The sequence below is a fragment of the Protopterus annectens genome, chromosome 10.part0 (assembly GCF_019279795.1).
Source record: "Protopterus annectens isolate FY-2018-M chromosome 10.part0, PAN1.0, whole genome shotgun sequence".
Lineage (NCBI taxonomy): Eukaryota > Metazoa > Chordata > Ceratodontiformes > Protopteridae > Protopterus > Protopterus annectens.
The window spans coordinates 1,012,491,934-1,012,509,070 of record NC_056744.1 but is presented as its reverse complement, the minus strand read 5'-3'; the positions used below and the strand labels follow the sequence as shown (position 1 = coordinate 1,012,509,070).

At 43.5% G+C, this 17,137-nt stretch overlaps 1 protein-coding gene across 3 annotated transcripts in view; it reads right to left on the bottom strand.

Moving 5' to 3' along the window:
• The window catches only part of LOC122813455 (E3 ubiquitin-protein ligase HECTD3-like), a 770,789-nt gene that overhangs the window by 444,194 nt on the left and 309,458 nt on the right, over positions 1–17,137 (bottom strand). For all 3 annotated transcript variants that reach the window (XM_044085771.1, XM_044085770.1, XM_044085772.1), the window contains one exon: positions 10,126–10,300. In XM_044085771.1, the coding sequence (XP_043941706.1) occupies positions 10,126–10,300 (175 nt within the window). The remainder of the gene's footprint in view (positions 1–10,125; positions 10,301–17,137) is intronic.

Sequence of the window (17,137 nt, the reverse complement as noted above, 5' to 3'; positions counted from 1 at the left end):
AACTCCATCGCCTTCTGTCGTTTGCCTGCATGTGCCTGCTAACAAATTCGTAAATAGAAGAATGTGGCATTTTATGCATGCAGATGAAACCAGGGGAGGGATAGTCTGATAGCCATATTATCAGTACAGTATGGTAACAAACAGACAGCATGGATTTACCTAAGGGCTTCTGTGTTCATTATGCCTAGAGATAACCTATGTTGTACTGCAACAGACACCCCCTGGGATATGCCATATAGAATGGTGTTTCCCAGAGAGAACACTATTAGTTTATAAGACAATTACCACAGCATGGTGCTGGGGGAGGGTAGGATGCAAAAACTGTGGAAAAACTGGGAAAGTTTTGATTATAGAAAGCAGTTTGTCTGGTTTGACCACTATACTCAAACAGGGTACAATATCACAAGTGTGTCAGGTCAAATGGCAAACCCAAGATTAAAATCCCAGTTGTGGAAAGAGAGGCTGAAGAATATTTACATTAGGAACCAGAGAGCTTGTGCTCTTTTAAGGGTATACCTCATTCTATTCTTAGGTAGTTAAGCCATTACAGGATTAAACAAAAGTCATCATTCTCTACCTTGGTTCATGTTAGTTAAAGTCATTATGCTATCTTAAGGTAGTAGTTTCACATTAATAACCTTCTCTAAAATATATACCACAGGAAAAAAAAAAACACAGGCTGCATTTGGTACTTGTTTGAGCCCACCATCACTAATACTAATACAGGTGTACTCCAGGGCTCTATATTGGGTCCCCTTCTTTTCAGTATATTCAACGACTTCCATACTACTCTTACCAATTCTACCATTCTCCAATACGCAGACAATTCCACTATTATCTGCTCTGCTAAATCAGCCTCTGTACTACAGCAACTAACACAAAATGCCTTTACCTTAACTGAAACCTGGATGTCACAAAATCATCTCGCCCTCAATTGCAGTAAAACCAAACTTTTAATATATACCCCCAAAAAATCCAGCCCAGTCATTAGGTCTGAACTCTCTATTCAGTCCCAAAATAATACTACTATTGAAGTTGTTCCTAGTACTAAATTGCTTGGTGTAACCATTGACGACAACCTAACCTTTGACTTTCATATCTATAATAACATCAAAAAAACATCAAAAACTGGGAGCCCTCTATAGGCACAACAACATTCTCAGCCTTTCTGCTAAAAAGGCTCTTGCCTCTTTATTTCTACTTCCAATTCTGCTATATGGCACCCCTACCCTCACCAATATTCAGTCATCTCTGAAAACTAAATTCGACTCATCCTACAACAAAGTTGCCAAATTTGCTTCAAATGCTAAATTCTCCACCACCATTGTTCTGTTCTGCAACAACTAAACTGACTAGAATTCCCCCATCACCTCCCATACTTCTAACTAACTACTGCCCAAAAATGTATCTACTACCCAGCAGCCTGCCCATCCCTCTCTCATATCCTGAGCATGTACTACCCAAATCGTCACCTTAGATCAGAAAACAAAATGCTTCTAAACATTGATAAACCTAAGCTAGCAGCTAGTCAAATGCTGTATTCTTTTACTGTCTCCAAGCTATGGAACAGTCTTCCTCCTACACTCAGGGTCATCTCTAACCCCTTAGCTTTTAAAGGGTCCCTTAAACTTCATCTCACTTTACATTGGATATGCACTTGCTCTCCTACTGACAACCTTAAAACCTGACCCCTGTCTTAACACATTGTATTGATACTTCCATAAGTTTATTTGACTGCAAAACATTATTACTTTTGTGCAATTGCGTCTTTACATGTGCAAGTTCTGTGCTAAACTCTTCACTTTATGTATTCAAAAGTTTCACGCTTGCATGTATTTAGTGTTCATTTGCAAGTAAGAAGGGATCATCTATGTATCTACTGAAATAGCATTAGTGTTCAAAATTAATTTGAACTGTATTTAGTAACCATTTTGGATGTAACTATCAAATGTTTTAGTAATATTCAAAACTAATCTATGTATTTTATTATCTTCTACTGTGTACGCATGTAATTAAGAGCTTTTCTCCCCATGCCTCCACTGAAAATGGGCTCTTCTAGGCCCAGTGGACTTTCACAGTTAACAAATGGAATAAATAAATAAATACATAAATAAATAAATAATTACATATCCTTCATGTCACCTTCCTGTTTGTTGTTTTTGGAAATTTTCAGTCCATACCCTTATGCTTTGGTACTGAACAACTGTAATATCTTACATGCACGTAATTAGTTTGTTAATGATGCAAATAAATGTAACCAGCTAGACACAGTTCAAGTGCACTAAAAAGAAGTTATGTACTCACCATAATGTTCCATCTGAGTAGGTAACTTCATTTGTCAGCAACCTGTGGGTATCGGATCTGACCCAGATCCGAGCCGGCAGCTTTCCAAGCTAGAGATCTGAGCTCTTAGCTCCTCCCCTTAGCCATAATACCCTGCTACCTCCTTCCAGTCCTCAGATCGAGTTTGCCCAAATATCAGCCAACACTAACACAAACACAAATCTGAACCTCCTAACCTGATATCTGCGAGGAGTGGGTCACGTAATCATCTGTGAAACGAACTACAGGTTAGGGGGACGGAGGGGGGGGTCGGTTGTTGACAAAAGAAGTTACCTACTCAGATGGAACGTTATGGTAAGTACATAACTTCTTTATCTGAAATAGTTAACTTCATTTGATCAGCAACCTGTGGGACAGAGTCCCCAGCTACCAAAAACATGGGAGGTCCTCAAGGAAGAATATTCCGGAGCAGTGCAGAGCCAAAGACTGCCCTACCTCTGGATATCAGATCTCATTTATAATGAGAAATAAAGGTATGAGAGGAAGCCCAAGTAGCGGCCGAACAAATGTCATCCAAGGGTACCCTTGACCAAAAAGTGGCAGAAGTAGCCATAGAACGGGTAGAATGAGCACGAGCCCCTACGGGCTCAGGCCGACCAGAAATTTTGTATGTAATTAGAATGCATTGGGATATCCACCTAGTTAGGGTCACCTTCTTTACAGATTTTCCCAGATATGGCAAAGGAGACAAAGAGCTGCTCCGACGTACGCGAGGCAACAGTTCTGTGCAAATAAAAGCGCAATTGTCTATGCACATCTAATGAATGTAGTCTGTACTCTCCTTTGTTCTGGTAGTTAGGAATGAAAACAGGTAGATTAATGGATTGATTGATGTTAGCCTCAGAAGCCACTTTGAGTAAAAAGGAGGGATTAGTCCTGATGGATACTCTGTCCTTATGGAAGACAAGATACGGAGGTTTGGTACAAAGAGCCTGAAGCTCCGACACCCTTCTAGCTGAGGTAATAGCAATCAAGAAGGCAGTTTTCCAAGACAAATAATTTTAGTCAACTGAAGCTGCAGGCTCAAATGGGGGCTAGTAAGAGCCTGGAGGACTAAGGTTAGATACCACAGGGGGACTGCATTCTTGACTGGAGGTCTTAAAATGAAGGTACACTTCAAGAAGGTCTTACAGATCTTAGAGGAAGCTAAAGGACCAAGGTTGTCTCCTATGTGAAAGTGGGAGATGGCTGCCATTTGAACCTTCACAGTTGACAAACTGGCCCCCTGATGAAAGATGTGGGATAAGAACTCAAGTACTGTTGGAATAGGAGATGTAAAGGGGTCCAGATTCCTTTGCCTGGCCCAGATAGAAAAACGTTTCCATTTACTGTTGCAAACTTTCCTGGTAGAAGGTTTATGTGTCGCCACCAGGATGGATTTCACTGTGGACGAGACACCGGGAGTCCTAGCCACTAATGGAACTGGATCCACCAAGTGGAAAGCTTGAGGTCATCCAGGTTAGGAGTTTTCAATCCCAAAGGATGAGAAATCAGATCTGGAATGGGATCTAAGATCCAAGGAGGAGTCATGAGGTGAGACCGTAGGTATGGGAACCAGGTTTGACGAGGCCAGAATGGGGTTATGAGGATAACTTTGCTCCCCAACCGCCGAGCTTTCTGCAAGAACTTTGTTATTAACAGAAGAGGAGGATAAGCATAAAGAAGACTGGATGGCCAAGCATGAACTAGAGCGTCCCTGGGGGTCTCCCCCAGAGGGCGGATTAGGGTGAAAAACTCACTGCACTTTGCGTTCGAAGGTGATGCGAACAGATTGCAGCAAGGTTGACCCCATTTGAGGAAGATCTGTTTCGCCACTAAGGGGTTCAGAGACCACTCGTAAGGTGAGAGGATAGTTTGACTCAGCTTGTCCGCTAGAATGTTGGACCGACCCAGAATGTGCATTGCTAGCAGAAAATGGTTGGTGCAAATCGCCCACTCCCAAACTCTCATGGCCTCTCGGCAAAGGGGGTAAGACCTGGTTCCCCCTGTTTGTTGATGTACCAGATGACTGACATATTGTCCGTCTGAATTGCAATAGTCCCTAGAGGAAGGAGGGCATGGAGAGCTTGCAATGCTAGAAGCACCGCCTTCATCTCCAGAACATTGATATGCAGAACGGTCTCTGTTGGAGTCCATGTGCCTTGGACGGTTCTGCCCATGCAATGCCCCCCCCCCCAGGTGAGAAGCATCCGTGGTCACCGTGGCTTGGGGTAGAGGCATCAAAAAGGGCCGTCCCTCCTGAAGCTATCGGGAATGAAGCCACCAAAGTAGAGATTCCCTGCAAACCCTGCTGAGGGGAATCGGGGAGTACAATGGATGTCGAAGGATGGACCACTGGACCTGTAAGGACCATTGAAGAACCCTCATATTCAGGTGGGCTAGGGGTGAAAGTTTGATAGCTGCCGCCATAGACCCTAGAGCCCTCAGGACTAATTCCGCTGGTGGGGCCAGAGACTGAAGAAGGGCTAAGACATGGAGAGTTAGATTGCAGAGTCTGTCTAATGTCAGGAAGGCCTTGGACTGCAGTGTGTCTATTCTGGCCCCTATGAAGTCCAGGACCTGAGCAGGCTGAAGGGACGATTTTTTGTAATTTATGGTGATCCCCAACTGATGGGCCAGACGCATGAAATAATCTCTGGCCGAGCATAGTAGATGCCTGGTGGGAGCGGCGAGGAGCCAGTCGTCCAGGTAAGGAAAGACCTGTATTCCCTGAAGCCTCAGGTGGGCCACATCAATGGCCATGACCTTGGTGAACACCTTGGGCGCTGTGGTGAGGCCGAAAGGGAGGACCCTGAACTGATAATGACTGGCCCCTAACCGAAAGCGGAGAAACATCCTGGTTTGCCTGTTTATCAGAATGTGATAGTACGCATCCTTGAGGTCTAGGGAACACATTCAGTCGTTCTTATGTAAGAGAGGGAGAATAGATTGAATGGTGACCATCCGGAATTTTTCCTTGGCAACAGATAGGTTCAATTCAGACAGGTCGAGAATTGGCCTTAAGTCCCCCGTCTTTTTTGGCACCAAAAAGAACCTGGAGTAAATGCTCAGTCCAGACTGGTCTGGGGGGACGCGCTGGATGGCTCTTTTTCTTAGCAGCTCTTTTATCTCTAAGGCTGCATCTTCTCTCTGATTGGGTGGGACATCAGTGAGGCATCCCAAATGAGGGGGAGGATTCATGAAGGGAATAGAATAACCTCTGGATATTATTCGGAGAACCCAGCGATCTGTTGTAATGGACTCCCAATGTGCTAGGTGTTCCGAAAAAATGCCCCCCGACTGCCTCCAGAGAGGAGCAGTCGGGCAACCCCTCAGGGTTGCTGCGTGGGTTGATCGGAAAAGGGTTCCCTCGACCAAAAATTCTTCGGTCCCCCTCTGCCTCTGGGCCGGCATCCACCTTGTCCTCCCCTGCCTCTGAAGGATGAAGGGTCCGGAGCGAAATGGGATTGTTGGGATTTCCAGAACTACATCTTCTTTTGTTCTCTCTGGTTCCTGGAAAAGGACCTTTGAGGAGCTGAGAAGTGGATTCCGACGGCAGACAATGTCTTCCCATCTTTCTCGCTCTGGAGTAGCGTATCGCGGATGGTCTTGCCGAACAAGGTAGAACCGTCAAAGGGAGCATTCGCGAAGGATGCCTTGAAGGGTTCTGCAAAATCGCAAAGACGGAGCCAGGCATGGCGCCGCAAGGCGATGCCTGCTCCACTGGCTCTTGCTGCCCCCTCCGTGGCATGGGAGAGAAGCCGAATAGAAGTGTTGGAAATTGACTTTAGAGTGGCCATTCATGTCGAGAAGGTTCTTTTGTCCTCGGCCGACATGGACTCTGGGGGTGACCCAGCGTACTCTTTGATTAGGTCCCGCTGAAGTCAAATCATGTGTGTCAAGTAGTTCAGTGCCCTTATGGAGAAGGTGGCTGAAGCGGACATCTGCTTTCCAATGTGGTCCATCGTCCGAGACTCCTTGTTGGGAGGATGCACCGAGGAACTTTCCTGAGTCAGTTCCTTTTTGGTGGCAGCCGTCACCACCATGGCATCTACTGGGGAACCTTTGCTCCACACTGTCCTGTCTGTCGGGGGACTAAGGATTTTATCAGGTCTTCTGGGGATTGGCTCTACAGTGTCCTGCTCCTTCCATGCCCTGGTAGTTATGAGATCTACCAGGGGGTCAGCCGGAGGGGACACCCAAGAGGTAGATGGGCCTGCGTCAAATGCCTCCAGAAACACAGACTCATCCGAGGAAGGTTTTTGGGATGACCACCCCCCTCTAATGCGCAGCATCTTCATGATGTCTCCAAAGGAGACATCTTCGGGGGGTGACCTGGGGGAACCTTCCGCTTCCTCCAAGTCAGTGTCTTCCGTGAGGGACTCAGGTGAGTCCAAGTGCCTCCTTTTACACTTTCGTTTGTGAGGAACCTCCTCGGGGGGACTGTCCGAGGAGGGCTCACCAACCAGGTTCTGTTCCTCTAGGGGAACCATCTGGGATGTAGGAGCAGGCTGTCCCTGGGGCCGGATGATGGAAGTCAGGCCCGTCTGCGAGGGAATGGTGGGTGGATCCATAGCACGAGCCAGGGGCCTTGAATCCCTCGATAGGACCCTCTCCACAACGTTGAAGACTGACAGTGAACTGCTCTCCCTAGGATCTGAGAGCAGCCCCCTCGGATCCGACATGTGGATCGGCACCAGAACCGAAGCGATCGGACCCGAAAGAGAGGTGTGCTCCGACCGCGTTGGAGCCAAAGACACACTCACCTCTCCAGATCCGAGGCTCGGCTCATGGCTCTGAGAGCTCAGATATGAAAAAGGACCCGACAAACTCGAGGCTATAGCCGGCGTTGAAGTAGCAATGACTACCGGTGCTGACTCCCCGGCTCCGATGCTACCCGGATCCGACGGCTCCGAAACCTGATAATGGATCGGAGAAGGAGCAATGGGGGCAAAGAAAGGGGCCGAGCTCCCCCCTGGAGGGGGGGGAGGCAAGAGCACTCCCATCTATAGCTGGGCCTGGAGGAAGCGACGCATCATCCAGACCATGTCCGCATCCGAAAGGCTCCTTGTTTACCTAGAAGAGGCCACCGAGGCTGGCTGGGAAGGCCACCTCGATGACCTAGAAGGTGACCGGGTCTCCTCCTCTGGCTCCAGAGAGAAACTAGGAGAACGAAGCCGAGAAGGGGAAGATCAGGAGACCTTCGAAGGAGAAAGGAGCAGCTTAGCCGGCGGGGCCGAGGGATCCGAATCGGCCCACTGCTTATGGCTCCTATGCCTCTCCCTGTCTCTTTCCTTTTCTCTGTGTTTATCTTTTTTTCTGATGTCCCTCTCTCCCTGGGACACTGAGGGAGGTTGAGTCCCGGCCAGGGGAGCAGGAACGGAAGACTGAACAGCCGCAGCTGGTGCCACTGAGGGAGAGGAGGAAGAAGCAAGATCCAAGGGCAGAAGGCCCGCAAGGATTAACTTAGTCCTTCTGTCCCTCAAAGCCCTGGGGTTGAAGGTGGCACAAATCAGGCAGCCTAAAGATAAATGAGCAACCCTCAGGCAAATAACGCACTGAGTGTAGCCATCGGCTGGGGACAGCTTATGACCACACTCAGAACATTTACAGAATACGGCCTTAGGGCCTTCGGCCATGGTAATTCACACACACACGCCCTCACACACAGATAAGGGGAAGGGGAAAGTTAAGATTAACCAACTACAAAGGGAAAACTATTTTAAACTAATAGACTAGGAATTGATTAATACTCACACACACACAGAATTTGAGAGTAAAAAGAGAAAAACCCTATGAAAAACACTCACAAAAACCGCCAGGAGCTCATCACTCATGCTTCAATAAGCCGCGGCAAACGAGATCTGGGGACTGGAAGGAGGTAGCAGGGTATTATGGGTAAGAGGGAGGAGCTAGGAGCTCAGATCTCTAGCTTGGAAAGCTGCCGGCTCGGATCTGGGTCGGATCCGATACCCACAGGTTGTTGATCAGATTAAGTTAACTACTTCAGATCTTTAATAAAACACAAACAAAAATGAAAAATATAAAATGGTACGTGCTTTCACACTAAAATAGTGCTTCCTCAAACCATCAATAGAAATAGTGCACTTGAACCGTGTCTAGCTGGTTGCATTTATTTGCATTTTTCTGGTTTTATCAGAGTAATCAGCTTTTATCCGCCTAACAGTTCCTATTTTATATTCTGAGTTTATTAATGATGATGCTTTTCAGGCTAGTGTAGAATGACAGTTAAGAGCTCCAACCACTATATAGCTAATGAGTGATTATGCCCCTTGTCTTTGATTTCTGGGGCCTCTTCCAGGTGTTACTTTCCTGAACACTTTGGGCACATGTTTGACTGTCATTTCATCAAAGCAGGTTATCATTTCAGGGTTCTGAAACAATCAAGATGCACAGGAGTGATAAGGTAGAGTATACTGTGACATTTAAATGACATGGTGCCCATCTCTTACTAGAAGTGCCATCATACCTGCACTCATTTTGAGCGTATTTTAGCATAAAGTCTCTCCTTTTCATGGCAGGTTCTTCGACAGTCTAGACTTGTTTTAACAGACACACACCCTCCATACCACAGGCCCTTCTTCCCTTTGTTCCACACCGATGACTTATGTTCAGGATGGCTTTGAATGAGGCTGCTAGGGTGAAAAAAAAAACAAAACCACCACATTGTAGTTTTTGCCCTGGACTATAATTGCAGGTTTTTCCTGATTTTAGCAGCTACTGAATAGAAGATAGCTGAGATATTATTAGGTAGGGCTACTGTAGGGCTATATTAGTGGACCAAACTCTATATCTTTGTGCCATTGCCCCATATATGTGTGAAAAAATAATGTTTTATCAAGAAGTAATAGTTGGAATGCCCATATTTCTAACTATATAATAACTATATACTTAATGAAGTTGCAGTTAAGCAGTATAAAGTTTGTAGGCTACCATGAAGTTGTGTGACCTCTGTCCAGGTTATATAAAATGAAGGCCCACAAGGGGGCACCCTGCTGCATCCAGGCTTACCCACATACCTCTCAATCTCTTAGTGCAAGAAATCTGGACAAATTCTAAAATACTGGGGTTCATAGGTCTAAAAATAGGGACCGATTTTAAATATTGATCCTATAAACTTAGAAAGATGTTAGAATAACAGGATTTGTGTTGGCATGCATTTTATGAAGGAAGTGAAGTCTGAAACTCAGATGTATATCATTTTTAGTGATTGCAATCCATAGTTATTTGCTAGTAACCACACATTTTTTGAGGAATAAACCAAAAATATGAGGCAAAAATCTGGAAAGTCTGTGAAAATCTCAACATTTGAGAGGTATGCTTGCCCAGCTTACACATGTACACAAGAATATCATTCAAGACATTACATAATTTTATACAGAAAGGTTCCATTGCTTAATCTGTAGTCAATCAAGCATACCATATTGCTATTCACAGACACACACACAGACAGACATACACAAAACACAAATAGACAGACACACAGAAGGCAACAGTGCAAGTCCTAGAGTATCTCTGGATGGAGATGATGGAGGTCCAAAGGACATAATGTTCCAGATGCTGAATGAGATTAATATAAATGAATACAAAAGTGAGTCAAATTTTTCACGACTGTAGTGTACAACTTGACTTATATTAAACATGTTACTTTTATTTATCCTCAACCACAGAATGGATGATAAGCAGAGTTTTTAATCAAAGTGTTTGTCAAACTGCTTAACTTAGCAAAATATGTAAACATTTTTATTACCCTACCTGACAATAAAGTGTTTTATACCTTACCTGAGAATAACAATTGCCCGCTGGTACAATACATCTGGTTCAACTCTTGCAAGTTTAGGATAATGGGTAAGATTAGATGATTGGAAGATATCCGCATTAACATCTGTACCCATTCCAACATTTAATGTTTGAGGTATAATCTTCAGTCCCCTGATTCGAGTATCCATTCCACCAGCTAGAATGAATAAAAACATTTAGTAGAAAGAAAAGAGTTATCATTTTTTTTTCCATTGCTATTAACTCTACCACAAAATATCTGTTATAAATGTATGTCTTCGTGTAATTTGTGTACTGAGAGCTATATTTACAAGACAAAGTACTCCATATGTTGTGCCATTGATCTGCACCAAGCAAGACTTGAATTCAAGGGATGTTTGGAAAGGTGAAGTTGTATATATTATTCTGTGTCCAGATTTAGATAATTTGTATTTTACATTTAAAAACACTAACCGTGTGTGTGTGTGTGTGTGTGTGTGTGTGTGTGTGTGTGTGTGTGTGTGTGTGTGTGTGTGTGTGTGTGAGTGTGTGTTTAATATGTAGTCGCATATATGTGTATATTTGCACATACCTATATACCATATCAAGGGTAGGGTGAAGGGGGAACTGCCCGAGCACAAAGTGTTAGGGACGCAATAAGGAAATGCAGTTCTTACATTCTTTTTTGTATGCCAGCTTTTCTGAATGCCAGTAAAGAAAAACACTTCAGTCCTTTATGTGTGTATTAAGCTTTAGCAAGTCAATATAGACTTGCTACAGTTTTAAAAAAATTCCTTATTTTTGCTCTTCAATTGAAAAACTGGGATGTGGGGGGTGGGGATGTGACAGCAGTAAGCCAGTGTAGCAATCGACTTGCTACAGTAAAAAACAGAATTCCAGAAGTCCTGTTTTTGCTCTTTTATATATACAAGCATAACCTTCCAGTGCAAATGCTAAATGTCAATCCACCAGTGATCAACACCTAACAGTTGTAAAATAGCAAACATAGATCCACAAAGGATTGACAAAACAATAAAACATCATCTTTTTGCAGAAGGCAAACCCTCCGCATCCCACATTTCCTGCTAAATTATATATACCATCTCCAAGATCACAGTATAGATGGGAAAGGGCATACTTCCCGATCTCCAGTGTACAGCGATCTCATTTTGAAAAAAGCTGGCACAGTTTGATGAACTGATTTTTGATCAACTGAACAACTGAACCAGCTTTTTCATCCATCAGTGAATGCATACATTGACCAGAAGTACTTCTCCCATACGGCATTTGATTTAGTTGAGATTATGTTCGTTTCACACAAGAATTTGATGCTCAGTTTGTTGGTTTCTGTTTCATTGATGTATTATATGGTATGGAATTGTAGTTTAAGTTGTGAAGGTATCAGGTTTCAGATGATTATAAGTGTGTGTGCGTCTGTGTTTAAGTTATGAATCTTTTGAGTGGGGTATGTATGCGTGCAGTAGAGAGCTTAGTGTGTATGTGTGATAGATTGTGAGTGAATGCTTCTATACCTCTGTGTCTGAGGGTGCTGATTGGAGAATGTAGGTAAGGGATTTTAGTGCATTGCATCAGCCCATAGCTTAAACGCTAATACTGCCAAAGCTCTGAAAGCACTAGTGGTATAAAGTGTGATTGAGGATATGCAGGTGGAACATCAGTGCAACATTTCCTCCAAAAGATAGCTGATAATGAAGGCTTCCTCACTGTGGCCAAAGCTGTCTTTGAATTGCATTTTCTCCCTGTGTACTGACATTCGATTTATGACAGATGTAGGATTCTTTCTGAATCATTCATTGCTTACCTGTCATTAAATACACCGCTCCATTAATTTGACTTCTCTATTTCATTGTTTCATCTCTACCTGTAAGAAAAAATAATCCTGAAGCAAAATATATTCGGATCCTATTCTGACTTCCACCCTGTTCATTTTCATCTCTCTAAGATCTACACACAGCCTCAGACAGCAAAACTACTGAACCACAAAAATTATTTACATGGGAGGTGTTACTCCTTACTTGCTCCACAGCCATACGGTCATACAACGGTAACACAAGAGCTAATAATGGAAGAAAGCAAAAATAAATATTTTGTATGAGTGTGTGTGTGTGTGTGTGTGTGTGTGTGTGTGTGTGTGTGTGTGTGTGTGCCTGTGTGCATGTGTGAAACTATTGAAAAATCGACATATTGAATGGCAAGTGATCAACCACAACTTGTTGATCACCAGCCGATCAAAACCTGCAGAAACTAAAAAAAAGTAAAACTTTCTTTTTGTCTCCTGCAACCCCATACCCCCTGCTAATTATGTATACCAACTCTGAGACTGCACTATAATGGGGAAAGGGCAAATTCTCTGATCCCCACTGTACTCTGATCTCGCACAGTGTAAAAGCCAGTATGTGTGGATAAGTTGACTTTTGTTCAGCTGTTTTGGCTTTTTTTCTGCTTGAAAAGTTGACTTGTATTACTTATGCATATATCTATCTACCTGATAATATTGAAATTCCACATAATTGAAGACAAGAACATTGAAATGAAAACAGTGAATCTTCAGGTCATCGACTCTTCATACTACCAATAATTTACCCATGGAAAGTAACCGGTTGACCAACAAGCACAATAAACCACAGGAAATCAATTCAAACCCACAGATGTGGAGGGGCTACACCCCCCACGCCCCCCAGCTAATTATACCAACTCTGAAATTGCACTATAGTGGAGAAAAGGGCAAACTCCCATATACTGGCTGACCGGTTACTTTCCCTGAGTAATTCTCTGTGTTATGAAGAGTCAATGACCTGAAGATTTGCTGTTTTCTTCTCTATGTTCTCATCTTCGATCATATGGGATTTCGATATTATCAGGTAGCCCAATATATATATACTAGAATGAAAAACCCATAGACAACTAGCAGTTGTCAGGTGCCAGGATCTGCCATATAACACACGCACTTAGGTCACTCCACAAGAGGTACAAATATGACTCTGTCATTGTCCATGTTGGTGTGAATGACCTGAGATGTACCTCTCTGGACTACATGAAAAGAGACATAGAGGAGCTCCCGGATTTTGCAGCCTAGGCAGGTATGACCCTAGCTCTGAGTAGCATCTTACCGTCATCCAGAATGATGCCACAGTACAAGCAAAAAATGATTGACTAACAATTGGCTAAGTTTCTGGTGTCATTCTAAGGGGATCCAGTATCTGTCTGCCTGGGATGACATGATCGATAGACCTTGATGCTTCACCAGAGATGGCCTGCACCTGTCACCCCTGGGATTCTGGATACTGGTCAAGGCTCTTGCCACTCCTATAGTGCCCTTTTTAGGCAATGTCCTGAAGACAAAATTACCACCATAACAGCTACAAGCATATGAAATCTGAGGGTTATGCTACTCAGCTCTAGAAGTCTAAATCTCAAAATGCACTTGCTCAAAGCACTCCTTAAAATGGAGAACATCAACATCTGTGCAGTGACCGAGACCTGGTTCAAGGCTCCAGACAGCACCACAGCACTACCAGGCTATAATTCATACCACACCTTTTGGCCCCCAAACCCGGACCAAAGCACTAAATGCAGTGGTGTCTCCATATTCATAAATAATATGCACACCTCCAGACTAGTAGCCCAACATAACGCATCAGAGATTCTTTAAGTACAACTAACACTGGGTAAAACTGTAATCCAGGTTGTAGCCTGCTATAGATCCCACATCATGTCCCAAGACTCCCACTCCACATTCCTAAACACTTTAGAAAATATTAGGGTACAATCCAATGCCCTTATACTGGGAGACTTTAACTACCCCTCCATTAACTGAGAAAATTACTCATGTACCAACACACTTGCTCAACGTTTTCTGGAATTCATTAATTCGAATGCCCTGGACCAACTCATTCTTACCTCCACCAGGGGTAGAAACATCTTCGACCTGGTCATTACTAACATGGGTGACCATTGCTCTATACCAGTAATCAACTCCCCCTTGGTCAGATCTGACCCAAAAACTAATCACCATGGATATCCACATCCCACCCTCACCACCCCTAAAGGAAACCACCGTAAAAAACTTCTCCAAAGCCAATTTTGGGCTTCTAAAAACAGAGATGGCTAACTTCACGATGCCCATGCAAATGGAAAATAGGCGCATGACTGCTGAATCATACACCAATGCACTATATGAGCAGATACACAAGTGTATGAAATGAGCCATACCAAACAGAGCCAAGACGATCTCCTCCAAAAAAAGGAAGCCAGTCTGGTGGTCCCCTACCATAAACAAACTCTACAACAGAAGGAAAAACTGTTATAGAAAAGGGTGAAGTCCCAAGACTGGAAAAACCTCCCTTGTTAGCCTCAGCAAAAAACTGAGATCTCTCATCAAATCCTCTAAAGCTAGCTATGAAAACAAAATTGCTGCAGATTCTAAAGACAGCCACAAGGCATTCTATAGTTATGTCAAGAATCTACATGGCAGTACTCAGATCTGCTTTGAGTTACAGCACAATGGCAATACATATACAGAACCAACTGATATTGCCATCATATTAGCCGACAGGTTCAGTGCGAACTTCACCGCCCTTTCACCCCCAAAAGTGCCTATCACAATACCTGAGAAATGCCAAATCCCTATTATCACGGCTGCACAGGTAAAAAGTGCACTGTCCAAAGCCAAGAATATAGTTTCCATGGGACCTGATAATATCCCTGGTTGTGTCCTACATGAACTATAAAGTGAACTAGCACCACACCTGAGTACCCCGTTCTATCACAGCCTCATTTCAGACTTTGTTCTTACCAAATGGCACACTGCTACGGTCATCCCACTCCACAAAGGGGGTGCAACTACAGACCCTGGGAACTACTGCACTACTAGCCTGATGAGTCTGATATGTAAGCTATGGAGTGCATCATCATGGACCTTATTAATAGGGACGTAGGTAATCCCCAAACTCTGGACCCCATGCAGTTTGGGTTTGTGAAAGGTAAATCATGCCTGCTCAACCTGCCAGACTTCTTCGAGTCTTGTCACCAGAGCTGTGGATGAGGGCAAGGTAGTTCACACAGCCCACCTAGATCTTGCCAAGACCTTCAACAACATTCCTCACTCAGGAATCATAGATAGACTCACTAAACTAGGCATAAACCCTTATGTTATAAGATGGGTTGCCAACTGGCTCACGGATAGAACACACACTGTGAAAGTAGTGGACTCCAAATCTGACTTTCTACCGGTTACGAGTGGTGTCTCACAGGGATTGGTCTTTGGTCCTCTCCTGTTTGGCATCTACTTCTCTGAAGTTCAAGCCAACACAAAGGGACTCTGGTTGACCAAGTTCACAGATGACTGCAAACTGGGAGCCATCACTGATTCTCCAACTGATGTAGACATTCTACAAAAAGGCCTCAATGAGACCAATGACTGGTGCCAGAACCATGGCCTTAAACTCAATGCCAAAAAGTGCACTGTCATCCCCTTTGCGAAAAGTTCAGTGCCCATGAACTATCACATAAGCGGTAGTCCACTAAACACCAAAGGTGTAATAAGAGACCTTGGGACACAGGTCGACAGCAACCTCTCCTTCGATAACCACATTGCCTCTGTAGTCAGAAAGTCCTTCTATGTGGCACATCTCATTACAAAAGGTTTATCATTCAGGAAGAAAGAGGTCATAACCCCTCTCTACTCATCCCTCATTAGACCTATTATAGAATACAAAACCCCATTTGGTATGTACCTCACTAGACACATAAAACAACTGGAGAAGCCACAAAAATGCATAACTAAGAGGATCTTAGGCCTTAAACACATGCCTATATAGACAGACTCAAAAAACTCCAGCTATACTCTGTCTCATATTGCCTACTTAGAGGCGATCTCTGCTTGACCTACAAAGCCATGTCTGACCTAGAGCTGTTAGATATGCTAAACCTAAAGAAATCCCAGTCCCCCCATGCCACACTCTCCAGAGACCTAAACCTCATTACTACAATAAACAGAACATGCTGGAGGGGCAGGTTCCTGACCCAGACACTTCCCATTCTCTGGAACCAACTCCCTATTCACATCAAACAGAGCACTTCACTGGCCCTCTTTAATAAAAGTCTTGACGAATGGATGGGCAATAGGAAGTTCACCCTGGGGATCACTTCAGTGGCCTTGCTTGAGAGGGGCACAGGGAACTAACTTCGGGCGGCATGATGCCAGGAAATATTCTTGGGCTAGGCTTATATAGGCTCTAGGGCTGTTAGCCTAGTACACACCTATGAACCTATGAACCTATAATGTTGATGCCAAAATGTGCCAGTATGCATGCAAACAGAAACAGCCTCACTGCATGCAAATGTTTAATTTTTAAAAATGAAAAAACAAAACCTTCTAATTATATATACACTAACTCCAAGATCGCACAAACATGAGGTGAGGGCAAACACTGGATTTACCCAGTCTTGCACCATTCATGATCAGCTGCCTAGGTAACCATATGTGGCCGACTAGGTAGCTGTCGAACTAACAAACTATTGATCTTTCAAATAGGGTGTACTGAAATCAAACAAAACACCCAAATATAGATGTTTACAAAGCTGACCACAAATCATGGACTTTGCAAATGCTGACACTTTACTATGCATGTGCAAATTGACAATCTCGGCACATGTAAAACTCCAACTTAAAAAAAAACAAAACAAAACAAAAAAAAAAAGATAAATCTTTTTTTTTTTTATTTGCAGGGGGCAAGTCTCCCTGCATCCCCCCCCACCTGCATACCCTGCTAATTATACATACTAATTCCAAGATAACACAAAATCTCTGGAAATGAACATATTTCCCTACCCTAAGAATTGCCCAATCTTACAAATCTGTCAACCATCTATTCAGTTGACTAAATTTTGTTACCTAAACAAAATTATAGGGTCATCGAATTTCAGTCAGCTTATATATATATATATATATATATATATATATATATATATATATATATATATATATATATATATATATATACATACACACACA